At 42.7% G+C, this 15,544-nt stretch overlaps 1 protein-coding gene across 1 annotated transcript; it reads left to right on the forward strand.

Moving 5' to 3' along the window:
• Positions 1–420: 420 nt before the first annotated feature.
• KGD4 (alpha-ketoglutarate dehydrogenase subunit 4) lies at positions 421–13,548 on the forward strand. Its single transcript, XM_005557070.4, has 4 exons — positions 421–485; positions 9,342–9,405; positions 11,252–11,439; positions 12,594–13,548. Exons 1-4 carry the CDS (start codon positions 444–446, stop codon positions 12,609–12,611), a joined length of 312 nt encoding a protein of 103 aa, XP_005557127.1. The 5' UTR covers positions 421–443; the 3' UTR covers positions 12,612–13,548.
• The last annotated feature ends 1,996 nt before the right edge of the window (positions 13,549–15,544 follow it).

The following is a 15,544-nucleotide window of genomic DNA, read 5'->3' on the forward strand; positions in this document are numbered from 1 at the left end:
TTTAACAAAATTTTCATTTTAGGAAACCGCAGGGTTTTTGTTTTTCTTTAATTTTTTTAATCTTTGCAAGAGCTGGCAGATCAGAAGGTTATATTATTTATTTGGTTACAGATAAAATTTTGAACTGTTTCGAAATAAACTTGCTTTCTGGAAAGGAAATGGTCCTAGACAATTTATAGGCATATGAGCAAAAGAGACCCACCGTAACAAAACTTTGTCCTCAAAACGAAACAATAGAACACACGTGGGTCGATCCTAGGAGGGAGAAGCGGGGGTGGGGGGGGGTGGTTAGGCACAGGGGGCGGGGCCAGCCCCACGGCGGAGGCGGGCCCAGTCCGGTCTCCGCCTCCGCGACGTCCCGAGAAGCACCGCCCCCAGCCGCCCAGGACTTTGGTGATCGCCGCGGCTCGCTCGCGCCCCGGAAACTGCCCCTTCTAGGGGTCATGATGGGCAGCAAGATGGCGTCTGCCAGTAGGGTCGTTCAGGTAAAGCAATTTGTCGCGTTTCTGCACCTTGGCCGGTAGGACGGTGCTGACTATAGCGACGGCGTCGGGGAGGAAAGGCGGTGGGCAGAATCTGCGCGGTGACCGCGCCTCTGCGGAGGGCCAGCGGCGGCGCCCGCGTGTGTGTGTCAGGATGGGACTTTGAGCCTCTAGGGCCGGGCAGTGAGGTGGGTCCGGCGCCGAGGGTTCGAGCCTGGCGGCAAGCGTGCAGCATCTTCGCAGGTAGGTCCTGTACCTACTGCCGGGGTGCCCGGCTCCTCCGCCAGGACCTTGTTAGTCTTAGGCGTCTGTGGGTGAGGTGGCCCTGGCGGTAGCCTGGCCAATCACCGTCTAGGATTGGCGGTGGTGCCCCCCGATCAGCCAATCGGAAGGAAGGCGGTAGCGGGGCGTGGAAGGAAGTGAACCCTGGATCTGACCCAGTGTCCCTTCAAGGTCTTGGGAATGGTCGGGCAACTGGGGCCGCGTACTGCGCCCTCGCCAGAGCGGGTTCTCCCCAGGCTCTCCAAGTGTCTGGCTACACGCCAGATGAGGGGAATAGAAAAATGTTATTTAAGCTTAATTAGTGTGTGTTTGTGTGTGTATAAGCGTTGGTTTCACAAGCCTGTTTTCACTTGGTTTAGATAGACAGCTAAAGTAACTTCGTTAATCCACCTATCAGCTACTAACTCCTGATAGCCTTTTTATTTGTTTCTCCAGCTGCGGTTCTAACTTAGGTAAAATTATTAAATAAGTGGGACACAACCTCCGCTTTTGTGGTTGGTTTACATAGTCTTTGAACCCTGAAAGTGTTTTATTTTATGATTGACTTTTATCTTTGATATAAGAAGTACATTTCGCTTTATATAAGTACATCTCTTAAAAGACCTTTTTCTAAATTCCTGAAGTTGTTGTCTGAATGATAATCCTAGATCCCAGTTTTTGGTCCCATTGCAGTGAATCATCCTCACTTATTCAGTGGGTAGTTATTGAGCATTAACTAGTTAAAGATTCTGTAAGGACTGAGAGACTATCTGACAAAGGTCTGTTATCCATAATATATAACCATATGTATCAATAATATATAACAATTTAAAAATGAGTAAAAGACTTGGTGTTGCACAAAAGATACCCAAATGAGCAATGAACATTTTTAAAGGGGCTCAATATCATTACTTGCCAGGAAAATAAAAATTAAAACCATGAGGTCCTACACATCCACCAAAATGACTAAAATTTAGACGTCAGTGTTGATAAGAATGTGAAGCCTCTGAAACCCTCAGTAGTGCTGGTGGGAATATAAAATGTTACAGCCACTTTGGAAAGCTGTCAGTCTCTAATAGTTAAGCATGTATCTACCCTATGACCCAGCAATTCTACTCATAGGTTTACTGCTCAAGAGAAGTGAATGCACATAGTCTCTGTACCAAAATGTTCATAGAGAAAAAAGAGTTACTAGCAAAGAACTGGGGTCCAGAGCTGAGGGATTCCAGCCTGGCAGCAGGAGTGTGGTATCTCAGCAGGTAGGTACTGTACATACTGCCTTGGGGTCCCTGGCTCTGTTTCTGTTAGCCCCCAAACCAGAAACAATCTATATGTCTGTCTTTTGCATAAACAAATTGTAGTTTGTTAAAATGGTAGAGTCCAAAGCAATACTAACAGCTGATACATGCAAACAAATGAAGAAACCGTGAGATATACAGTAAGGAATGGTCTGTGCCCTTCTAACATAGGAACAAAGACCTGTACTCACATATTTAGAATTCATACCAGGTTCGTGACTGCACTCTTAAAAAAAAAAAAAGGAAAAGAATACTACCAATATGCTAATATAATATCACTTAAGCCTAGGAGTTTGATGCTGCAGTGAACCACAATCACCCCACTGCACCCCAGCCTGTGTAACAGGCTAACAGAGCAAGACCTGGTCTCAAAAAATAAATAATAAAGTATGTGCTAATATTATGTAATAATTACATATAACATTAGCAAAATTTATTGAGTATCTCTGTGACAAGCCTATAAAGTTAGGACTACAGTGCCAGTAAGAGATAGAGTTTAGGCCAGGCTCACTGGTGTATGCCTGTAATCCCAACACTTTGGCAGTTTGAGGCAGGAGGATGGCTTGAGCCCAGGAGTTCAAGACCAGCCTGGGCAACATAGCAAGACCCCATCTCTATAAAAATTTTTAAAAATTAGCTGAGCATGGTGACGTGCACCTGTGGTTCCAGCTGCTCAGGAGGCTGAAGTGGGAAGATTGAGCCCGGGTGATCAAGGCTACAGTGAGCCATAATCATGCCTCTGCATTCCAGTCTGGACAACAGAGCTAGACCCTGACTCAAAAAAAAAAAAAACGTAGAGCTTAGAATTTGGTTGTTGATCCATATCTTGAAGGAAGAGAAGAGTGCCAAAAGACTGATTGGCACAAACTGATAGGAAGTCACGTAGCATGGTCTCAGAACATTAAGTAAAGACAAAGCTGGCTGGGCACGGTGGCTCACACCTGTAATCCCAACACTTTGGGAAGCCAAGGTGGGAAGACTGCTTGAGCCAGGAGTTCAAGATTAGCCTAGGCAACATAGCAAGACCCTGTCTCTATAAAAATTAGCCAGGCAGGAGGGGTGGTGTGTGATGTGTACCTGTAGTCCTAGCTACTCAGGAGGCTGAGGTGGAAAGATCACTTGAGCCCAGAAGTTTGACGCTGCAGTGAACCACGATCACTCCACTGCACCCCAGCCTGTGTAACAGAGCAAGAGCTGGTCTCAAAAAATAAATAATAAAGTAAAACATTTTCAGACTGGCTAACAAATGAAAATCCAGTGCTATACTATTTGTAAGAGGCATAGCTAAAACTGAGATTTGAAAAGGTAAAAATAAAGAGATAGTCAACTGATCTTTGACAAAAGGAGCAAAGGGAATACAATGGAGACAAGATAGTCTTTCAACATGGTGCTGAAAAAATTGGAGATCCATCAGACCTCACGTCCTTCACAAAAATTAAGTCAAAATGGATCCTAGACCTAAATGCAAAATGCAAATCTATAAAATCAATCCTTATAGGAGAAAATAAAACTAACCTTAGGTTTAGCAATGACTTTTTAGATATAACACCAAAGGCATGATCCATAAAAAAATTAATTGATAAGCTGGACTTCATTAAAAAACTTCTGCTCTGTGAGACACTGTCAAAAAAAGGCAAGCCACATATTGGGAGAAAATACTTTCAAAAGGCATATTTGATAAAAGACTATTATAGAAAACATAAGGCCGGACATGGTGGCTCATGCCTGTCATCCCAGCACTTTGGGATACCAAGGCGGGCAGATCACCTGAGTTCAGGAGTTTGAGACCAGCCTGGCCAACATGGCAAAACCCCATCTCTACTAAAAGTACAAAAATTATCTGGGTGTGGTAGCGGGCGCCTGTAATCCAAGCTACTCAGGAGGCCGAGGCAGGAGAATTGCTTGAACCTGGGAGACGGAGGTTGCAGTGAGCCCACTGCCCTCCAGTCTGGGCGACAGAGCGAGACTCCGTCTCAGAAAAAAAAGAAAAAAGGAAACAGAAGAACTCAACAACAAGAAAATAAATAAAAATAAATGACTGAATTTTAAAATGGGCAAAACAGCTGAACAGACACCTCATCAAAGAAAATATACACACTTTGGGAGGCTGAACTGGGTGGATCACTTGAGCCCTGGAGTTCAAGACCAGCCTGGCCAACATGGTGAAAGCCTGTCTCTACAAAAAATACAAAAGTTAACTGGGTGTGGTGGTGCACACCTGTAGTCCCAGCTACTTGGGAGGCTGAAGTGGGAGGATCAGTTTAAGTGGGAGGATTGCTTGAGCCCGGGAGGTTGAGGTTGCACTGAGCTGAGATCACACCACTGTACTCCAGCCTGGGCAACAGAGCATAACCCTGTCTCAAAAGAAAAAAAAAAAGAAAAATGATATACAAATGACAAATAGGTCTAATGAAAAGATACTCAGCCAGGCACAGTGGCTCACGCCTGTAATCCCAGCACTTTGGGAGGCCTAGGTGGATGGATCACCTGAAGTCAGGAGTTCGAGACCAGCCTGGCCAATATGCCGAAACCCCATCTCTACTAAAAGTACAAAAATTAGCCAGGTGTGGTGGTGTGCACCTGTAATCCCAGCTACTTGGGAGGCTGAGGCAGGAGAATTGCTTAAACCTGGGAGGCGGAGGTTGCAGTGAGCCGAGATCGCACCATTGTACTCCAGCCTGGGAGACAGAGTGAGACTCTGTCTCAAAAAAAGAGAAGATACTCAACATCATATGTTATTAGAGAATTTCAAGTTAAGACAACCATTACACACCTATCAGAATGGCCAAAATCCAAAACACTTGACAACACTTAATGTTGACAAAGATGTGAATTCTTATTACTGTCCCACCTAACAGGAACTCTCATTCATTGCTGGTGGGAATGCAAAATGGTACAGCCACTTTGGAAGACAGTTTGGCAATTTCTTTCTTTTTTAGGCACATGCCACTATGCCTAATTTTTGTATTTTTTGTAGAGTCAGGGTTTCACTATATTGCCCAGGCTGGTCTTGAACTCGTGGACTCAAGAGATCCACCTGCCTTGACCTCCTGAAGTGTTGGGATTACAGGCGTCAGCCACGGCACTGATCCCAGGTTGGCAATTTCATACAAAAGGAAACATAATCTTACCGTACGATCTAGCCATTACACTCCATAGTATCTACCCAAGTGAGTTGAAAACTTATGTCCATATAAAAGCTGCACACAGATGTTTATAGCAGCTTTATTCATAATTACCAAAATTTAGAAGCAAACAAGATATCCTTCAGTAGGTGAATTGATAAACTGTGGTACATCTAGATATTGAAATATTATTCAGCACTAAAAAGAAATGAGCTATCAAGCCATGAAAAGGCATGAATAAATCTTAGATGGGGCCGAGCACTGTGGCTCACGCCTGAAATCCCAACACTTTGGGAGGCCGAGGTGGGCAGATCACGAGGTCAAGAGATTGAGACCATCCTGGCCAACATGGAGAATCTCCATCTCTACTAAAAATACAAAAATTAGTTGGACATGGCGGCACTTACCTGTAGTCCCAGCTACTCAGGAGGCTGAGGCAGGAGAATCACTTGAACCTGCGTGGAGATTGCATTGAGCTGAGATCGCACCATTGCACTCCAGCCTGGGCAACAGAGCGAGACTCCGTCTCAGAAAAAAAAGAAAAAAATCTTAGATGGATAGTTTGACCTTTTCTAGAATGTCATATGGTTGCAGTGGGAGCCTTTTCAGATTGGCTTCTTAGTTATCCAACTAATATGCAGTTGGAGTTATTTGTTTGTCATATTTGTATTTAGAATGTAAAAAGACAATTGAGAAGGGGAAATTTTTGTTTTGTTTTGTTTGAGACAGAGTCTCACTTTGTCACACAGGCTGGAGTGTAGTGGCGTGATAATGGCTCACTGCAGCCTTGACCTCCCGAGGTTCAAGTGGATCCTCCTGCCTCATTCCCTGAAATAGCTGGGACTAAAGCTGTGCAACACCACTCGCAGCTAATTTTTTGGTATTTTTTGTAGAGACAGGGTTTCACCATGTTGCCCAGGCTGGTTTCAAACTCCTGAGCTCAAGAAATCCACCTGCCTCAGACTTCCAAAGTGCTGAGATTACAGGTGTGAGTCACCACACCCAATCAAGAAGGGGAAATGAGAGCATAAGCTGAATATCAGATGATAGTAGGAATTATTGGGTTTTTTTTTTTTTTTGAGACGGAGTCTGACTCTGTCGCCCAGGCTGGAGTGCAGTGGCGCGATCTCGGCTCACTGCAAGCGCCGCCTCCCGGGTTCCCGCCAATCTCCTGCCTCAGCCTCCTGAGTAGCTGGGACTGCAGGCGCCCGCCGCCACGCCCGGATAGTTATTTTGTATTTTTAGTAGAGATGGGGTTTCACCGTGTTAGCCAGGATGGTCTCGATCTCCTGACCTCGTGATCCGGCCACCTCGGCCTCCCAAAGTGCTGGGATTACAGGCTTGAGCCACCGCGCCCAGCCTAGGAATTATTGTTAAGTGTGGCAAAAGTATTGGGGCCCACTTGAACAAAAACTAGGGTGAACTAAGGTGTCTACCATGATTATATTTGTAATCTGGTTAGTTAATAAAGAGTGACTTTTTTTTTTTAGACAGGATCTTGCTGTTGCCCAGGCTGCAGTGCAGTAGCATGATCTTGTCTGGTTTACTGTATCTCAACCTCTCGGGCTCAAGTGATCTTCCCAACTAAGCCTCCCAAGTAACTGGCACGACAGGCCCACGCCACCTGCCCAGCTAACTTTTTAGATTTTTGGTAGAGACAGGGTCTCACTATATTGGCCAGGCTGGTCTCGAACTCCTGGGCTCAAGTGATCCTCCTGCCTCAGCCTCTCAAAGTGCTGGGATTACATGCATGAGCCACTGAGCCTGGCTTCACTGCTTTCAAATTGGAAAAAAAAAAAAAAAGTATTGGGGTTATGATTTAACAAAAATTCTGTTTGTCAGTAATGTGTGGAAGGTATTAACAGATGAGATGGGATTAAATGTATAGGATTTGTTTAATCGGGGAAGGGATGATGAAATAAGATTGACTATATTATTGTTAAAGTTGTGTGATGAATATATCAGGGTTTATTTTATGCCATTCTACTTTTTTGCATTTAAAACACTTTCTAGGGCTGGGTGCAGTGGCTCATGCCTGTAATCCCCATACTTTAGGCGGCCAAGGCAGGAGGATCGCTTAAGTCCAGGAGTTCAGGACCCACGTAAGGAACATAGGGAGACCCCCATCTCCACAAAAAATGTTAAAAATTAGCCAGGCGTGGTGGGGCACACTTATAGTCCCAGTTACTTTGGAGGCTGAGGTGGGAGGATCACTTGGCCCTGGGAGGTTGAGGCTGTAATGAGCTGTGATCACACCACTGCACTCCAGCCTGGGTGACAGAGCAAGACCCTATCTCAAAATAATTTTTTTTTGTTGTTAAAAAGTAGAGATACCAAACAGAGTGGGAATTTAATTTATAAGACCATATTATTATTGTTGTTGTTATTTTTCTTTGAGATGAAGTCTTGCTTTGTTGCCCAGGCTGGAGTGCAGTGGCACAATCTTGGCTCACTGCAATCTCCACCTCCTGGGTTCAAGTGATTTCTCATGCCCCAGCCTCCTGAGTAGCTGGGATTACAAGCGTGCACCATCAAACCCAGCTAATTTTTGTATTTTTAGTAGAGACAGGGTTTCACCATGTTGACCAGGTTGGTCTTGAACTCCGGACCTCAAGTGATCCGCCCGCTTCGGCCTTCCAAAGTGCTGGGATTACAGGTGTGAGACACCGTGCCTGGCCTATAAGGCCATATTAAATCATGTTTTTAAGTATATAAAAGCAGTGTTGCAAATGATTCTTTCTCTGCAGTGTATGTACATTTGTATAAGTATATAATACATATTTACATGCCTATACAGTTAGACCTAACTTACAAAAGGTTTATTCACTTATTTGGCAACTGTTTCTTGGACATTTACCATGTAACAGGAATGCTGCTGCAGAAGTGCTTAATTTTCTGTCTCTGACTGTCCTGGAGCTTAGCACTCTCCTATAATCATTGGCTAACTTATCTGTCCTCTGAAAATATAAGGAGGAGTTTTTAACTCAGACTTTGGAATTTGGGAAAAGTTCTTAGAGAAGAGTGACATGTGAGCTGTTGTAAAGGATAAGCAGTCAGAAGGATAGGCATGGAAGTGGAATGGGATGGGAGGGAGGGAGATTTCATGGCAGAGGACATAAGCTCTAGATGGAATGGGGATAAATAGCAGGATGAATTGGGGAAAGGAAAAGTACTTCAGAATACCTGGAGCAACAGGTACATAAGAGAGTTGGGGAGAAAGGCTGGCAAAGTAAGGAGAGGCCAGATCACGATGGGTGTTGTGAGTGCCAAATAAGAGTTTGAACTTTATCGTGAAAGCTGTGGAACATTTTTCAAACTTCTTTTTTTTTTAATTTTAAGTTGTGGAGAGGGAGTCTCACCTTCTTGCTCAGGCTGGTCTCAAACTCCTGGGCTCAAGCCATCCTCCTGCCTCAGCCTTCCAAAGTGCTGGGATTACAGGCATGAGCCACCGATCCCAGCCAGTTTTCAAACTTTTAAATAGGGGAGTGACAATAGGACAGATAGAACATTCTCTTAAGAAGCTTGGCTATGAAAGTGAAGAAACAGCTAATAGAGAAGTGTTTGTTTGTTTGTTTATTTGTTTTGAGACAGAGCCTCACTCTGTCACCCAGGCTGGAGTGCAGTGGCTCGATCTTGGCTCACAGCAACTTCCACCTCCCGGGTTCAAGCAATTCTCTGCTTCAGCCTCCTGAGTAGCTGGGATTACAGGCGCCCACCACCACGCCCTGCTAATTTTTTTTATTTTTTTAGTAGAGATGGGGTTTCGCCATCTTGGCTAGGCTGGTCTTGAATTCGTGACCTCATGCAGTCTGCCCGCCTGGGCCTCTCAAAGTGTTGGGATTACAGGCATAAGCCACTGTGCTCAGCCAGGTTTCAATTCTTACCAGTCTATAAGTCATGCAACATAAAATCCACATCATCTCCTCCATTGGGTTGCTTTGAAGTACACCTTCGATAGTACAATGAAAGTCTTGTGATTATATATAAAGTACAAAGTTGTGTTTACCAGATAGACAAGTTAATAATTCATAGACCAGCTTTCCTGGTTGGGGAAGAGTATAATTTAAAGTTGCTGTCAAATAGTAAGTTTAACAAAAGTATCTATTTATGAGGTTTAATAGATCATTTCTTTTAGTTAATGAGATTGTTTTTCATGCATATTATTTTTCCTTTAGGTAGTCAAACCACACACTCCATTAATAAGGTTTCCTGACAGAAGAGACAATCCTAAACCCAATGGTAAGTTGTATTTTATTTAGATTTCTTTTAAAATTGTGTACGTGAATATTTATAAATGAGTATTTTATTATAGGCAATATTTCTCATTTAAAAATCAGTTAAGACTATTGGAGCTTCGATCAAAGTAGTGCCCTATGTTGCATGCAAGTAGAAATTAACTTATGGCCAGGCGCGGTGGCTCACACCTGTAATCCCAGCACTTTGGGAGGCCGAGGCAGGCGGATAACCTGAGGTCAGGAGTTCGAGACCAGCCTAGCCAACATGGTGAAACCCTGTCTCTACTAAAAAATATAAAAATATTAGCCAGGCATGGTGGTGGGCTCCTATAGTCCCAGCTACTCGGGAGGCTGAGGCGGAGAACTGCTTGAACCCAGGAGGCGGAGGTTGCAGTGAGCCGAGATCATGCCACTGCACTCCAGCCTGGGTGACAGGGCAAGACTTTGTCTCAAAAAAAAAAAAAAAAAAAAAAAAAATTATTACCTCTGTTTTATTTTACTTTTTGAGACAGGGTCTTGCTCTGTCTCCCAGGCTGGAGTACAGTGGTGCTATCTTGGCACACTGCAGCCTCCCCCTCCCAGGTTCAAGCAATTCTTGTGCTTCAGCCTCCTTAGTAGCTGGGATTACAGGCATACACCAGCACACCTGACTCATTTTTGTATTTTTAGTAGAGACAGGGTTTCGCTATGTTGCCTAGGCTGGTCTGGAACTCCTGATCTCAGGTGATCTGCCTGCCTTGGCTTCCCAAAGTGCTGGGATTACAGGCATGAGCCACACACCTGGCCTTTATTACCCCTATTTTAAAAGGTAGTGACTCAACAGAAGATGTGTCTGAATTTCTAGTGAGTTTATATGGGCTAAATTTTGTCCTACCTTTATTCTCTCCTATCCTTTAGAAGATTCTCCCATGCTTCCATTTGCAGAGACTGTGAAAATAATAACCCTTCCTATGTTTCTCTGCTCATCAACCATCTTTTCTTTCATTCATTCATTTATCTATTCATCTAGTCAGTAAATATTTTTTGGATTGCCTTAATCCTTAGCATTTATTTGAAATTAATGGGAGAAGATTCTGAAATGGTTCTGTTTTTCTCTGATTCCCACCCTTTTTTTTTTTTTTAAACCAGATCCTCTGTGCTTCTCTTGCTTTAATTCAGGCAATTTCAACACATTTTATAGGTATATTTTTAACTTATTGTAACTATTGAAGAATTAAGATAAACAAATGTGAAGATACTGAGAAAACTACCCTCATTTACATTTACTGACTTTCTTATTCCTTGTAAGATATTACCTGTAAACTCCACCATGTGTTGGCCTATGAGTGGTTATGTGAGATAAGCTTAAGTAGTGTAGGTTCCCCTAAAGGGTTGAATTCCGCTAACTAGAAATTTCATTATTTTACATTTTTTTAATTCATTTACTTAAAACTGCTCCTTTGCTGGGTGCAGTGGCACATGCCTATAGTCCTAACTACTCACAGGCTGAGGTGGGATGGCAGGAGGCTGAGGCAGGATGCTTGCTTGGGCCCAGCAGTTCAAGATCAGCCTGGACAACAAAGTAAGACCCCATCTCTAAACAATAAATATATAAAAATTTTAAAGCTACCTCCTTAGAGGTAGCTACCTCCTTACCTCCTCCTTTGTTTTTAGAAACCTTTATGAAATATATATAGCCAACTGAGTTACCCTACAATATTTACCTTTTGGAATTATAGTACTTCAAGAGTTATTTGAAGAATGACTTCATTTCAAGAATGACTTGATTATTTGATAGTATTTTAAGACTCAGTATTTTGACATCTGAACAATTTCTCTAATATGGTCTTTTTTTTTTTTTTTAATTTCAGTATCGGAAGCTTTGAGATCAGCAGGGCTACCATCTCACTCTTCTGTAATTTCACAACATTCTAAGGGAAGTAAATCACCAGATTTGTTGATGTATCAGGGTCCACCAGATACTGCAGAAATAATAAAAACATTACCTCAGAAATACAGAAGGAAACTTGTGTCTCAAGAAGAAATTGAATTTATCCAAGTAAGTCATTGCTCTTTGTCCCAAGACTATGCAAAACACCATAACATTTGGGCTTTGGGGATTTCATTTGCTGATTTACATGCTATTCCTATTGTCATGTCAGAGTGTGGTCAGAGCTAAGACAGGATGGTCAGGTAGGCCAAGACTACGAGAAACAAACCATAGTCAAATCCCTCTGTAAATATGCGTGGTATATCAATGTCAATAGATATAATCACATAAAAAAACAGTTCTTTGGGGTCCTCAATAATTTTTCAGAGTGTAAAGAGCTCTTGATACCAAGAAATTTAAGGACAGGTCAACCTTGAATCCCTTCCAGGTCTGACATTATGTTTATAAGAATTGATAAGAGGGCTGGGCATGGTGACTCACGCCTGTAATCCCAGCACTTTGGGAGGCCAAAGCAGGTGGATCACCTGAGGTCAGGAGTTGGAGACCAGCCTGGCCAATATGGTGAAACCCTGTCTCTACTAAAAATACAAAAATTAGCTGGATGTGGTGGCGGGTGCCTGTAATCCCAGCTACTTGGGAGGCTGAGGCAGGAGAATCTCTTGAACCCGGGAGGCGGAGGTTGCAGTGAGCCAAAATGGCACCACTGCACTCTAGCTTGGGCAGCAAGAGTGAAACTCCGGAAACTCTGTCTCAAAAAAAAAAAAAAAAAAAAAAAAAGAATTGATAGGAATACCCTAAAGTTTTGACTAATTCAAAACTATTTTTTAAAAACTAAAGATTGGCTGGGCGCAGTGGCTCAAGCCTGTAATCCCAGCACTTTGAGAGGCCGAGATGGGCAGATCACGAGGTCAGGAGATCGAGACCATCCTGGCTAACATGGTGAAACCCCATCTCTACTAAAAAATACAGAAAACTAGCCGGGCGAGGTGGCGGGTGCCTGTAGTCCCAGCTACTTGGGAGGCTGAGGCAGGAGAATGGCGTAAACCCGGGAGGCGGAGCTTGCAGTGAGATGAGATCCGGCCACTGCACTCCAGCCTCGGCGACAGAGTGAGACTCTGTCTCAAAAACAAACAAACAAACAACAAAAAAAAAACCACCAAAGATTACTTGCTGAAGATTGTATAAATTTGTAAAGTTACCATCAAAACATTTCCTGGGTCAATTTAACATCTAATCTTACTGCTTTATTTTTCCCTTTTCAGCGTGGAGGTCCTGAATAACCATGGTGGCTGCTGTTTGTCATCAGACAATAGAATTGTCTTTACAATAAAGGACGTCCAAAATGACAGATGAGAAACTGTATATTAAACACCTTTAATAAATACTATGAAAAAAATGAAATATAGAAAATTTAGATGGACACTTGTATTTCCTAATTTATGTATCTTGGTCAGCTTCTCCACAAGCTTACCTAATTATTTATACACTTTATACTTATTAAAATATACATTTTTAAATGTTAGCCTATTAATTTACTCTTGATTATCAAACATTACCAGTGTTGAACTATTAAAAGCACATAATGTATAGTAAACTATCATAGGATTCTTATAATTTCACTTTTCTTTCTGTTTAGACATGGAAAAATTTATCAATCAGAATTGCTGTTTTAGGTACATGATTTTCCTGAAATTGGGTAAGGATCAGTGAAATAATGACTCTATTACTTGTTCTTAATTCTCTGTTCTCTAATGTTTTTTCATTCACAAGTTTACTGGAGTATAACTGGCTTAGTAAGTGTGTCCTACTCTGAATGATAAAAATATAGTCAAGCTAAAATAGGTGACTATACTATTAAGATAGAGGAGATCATACAAAAGGTTCCAAGAAAGTCAGAGTATAAAATGGAAAATAAGAGACCAAAATGAATATAGCATAGGAATAAAGATTTCACTAGAAATTGCAATTTATTATGTTTCAGAGGTTGTAAGGAAGTCTTGTTCTTTGGTTTATTTTACTGTTTTGTGATCTTGTGTGCAAATCCTGATAACCATTAACTTTCTCAAACTTAATGTCTCAAAGCCTCATAAAATCAACATAAATATTTACTTATTAAGCAGTTTATGAAACTTGAATGGGGCCCCTCCTGTGCCAAGGGTATGTGTATTATGAAGTAAAACCTCACAAAGCTAAATAAATTCTCTTCCATACCTTTAACGATTTCCAGAATATGCTTTAAAGAAGTGGTCCCTGAGAGTTAACGGTAGCTCATGAGCAAGAAATAGAATTGGTTTTGAGTATGTTTCTGTATTTACTCAATTACCTGTGGGTTAATTTTTACTTATTTCTACTACTCCACAGAGTTGATCTACTTCTCTTATAAATTTTTTGCTGTAGCCTAGTGTAAATGTTGTTCAGCACAAATATGAGATAGGGATTGGGGTTTGATGCTGGCAATAAGCTGTTCTGGTGACTCATTGAAAAACATGATTCAGGCCAGGTGCAGTGGCTCACGCTTTGTAATACCAGCACTTTGGGGGGCCAAGGCAGGTTGATCACCTGAGGTCAGGAGTTCAAGACCAGCCTGGGTGACATGGTGAAACCCCATCTCTACTAAAAACATAAAAATTAGCCAGGCATGGTGATATGCACCTGTAATCTCAGCTACAGGGAAGCTGAGGCCAGTGAATCACTTGAACCCAGGAGGCAGAGGTTGCAGTGAGCCGACATTGCGCCACTGCATTCCAGCCTGTTCGACAGAGTGAGACTCCATGAAAAAAATAAAATAAAAACATGATTCATTTCTTTTTTTTATTATTTAAAAATTTATTGCTGGGTGTGGTGGCTCACACCTGTAATTCCAGCACTTCGGAAGGCTGAGGCAGGCGGATCACCTGATGTCAGGAGTTCAAGACGAGCCTAGCCAACATGGTGAAACCCCGTCTCTACTAAAAATACAAAAATTAGCTGGGCGTGGTGGCAGGTGCCTGTAATCCCAGCTACTCAGGAGGCTGAGGCAGGAGAATTGCTTGAACCCAGGAGGCGGAGGTTGCAGTGAGTGGAGGTCACACAACTGCACTCCAGCCTAGGCGACAGAGCGAAATTCTGTCTAAAAAAAAAAAAAAAATTATTTGGGAAAATTACTTTAGAACAACCACTGTTCTTTGCTCCTGCCCTGCTGCTATCCCTTAGTTTTCTTATTTCAGCAAAAGAAAGCCCAGGGCCGGGCCGGGCCGGGCATGGTGGCTCATGTCTCTAATCCCAGCACTTTGGGAGGCCGAGGCGGGCAGATCACCTGAGATCAGGAGTTCAAGACCAGCCTAGCCAACATGGTGAAACCTTGTCTCTACTAAAAATACAAAAAATTAGCTGGGCGTGGTGGCGGGCACCTGTAATCCCAGCTACTCAGGAGGCTGAGACAGGAGAATTGCTTGAACCTGGGAGGCGGAGGTTGCAGTGAGCCGAGATCACGCCATTGCACGCCAGCCACTCCAGCCTGGGCAACAAGAGAAAAACTCCATCTCAAAAAAAAAAAAAAAAAAGAAAACCCAGGGCCATTATTTTGCTTTCAGAAATAAATTCGGATTCAGGTAGTGAAGAATGGTATGAGTAATACTGTGAGCCAACAGTTAGAAATCCTAATGTCGAACTGTGGATGTATATCTGAAGGCAGTCTTTACTATAGCTGCTGCCATGAAAGTCAGAATGAAAAACATCTGTCACTGTTACAGAATTTGTGAGTATAGGTATGGCAAAAAGTATGCCAGTGGGAATTGCTGTCACAGGATGAGCTCCCAAGGAGAGTATTACAGACTTCTGGTGAGGCTTACAGTCAAATAGCCTGTGTTTTCATTTAGAGGTTAGGCACTTAAATATATGTAATCAGCAAATTGCTTAATTTGTCCGAGTTTCTGTTTTTCTTTCCAGTACTACACAGTGTGATAGGCAGGATCAAATTAGTGTATTATCTATTACTTTGTAACAAATGACCCCAAAATTAAGTGGCTAAACTCTTAATTTGTCTGGTTTCTCTGGGTCAGGAATTCAGAAGCAGCTTCACTGGGCAGTTTTGACTTAGTGCCTAATGCGGTTGCAATTAGAAATCACTTGAGGCTACAGTCATCTGAAGGCTTGGCTGAGGCTGGCTGATCCACCTCCAAGATGGCTCACTCACATAGCTGACAAGCCGATGCTGGCTGTTGGCAGGAGGCCT

This window comes from Macaca fascicularis, chromosome 6 (genome assembly GCF_037993035.2).
Source record: "Macaca fascicularis isolate 582-1 chromosome 6, T2T-MFA8v1.1".
Lineage (NCBI taxonomy): Eukaryota > Metazoa > Chordata > Mammalia > Primates > Cercopithecidae > Macaca > Macaca fascicularis.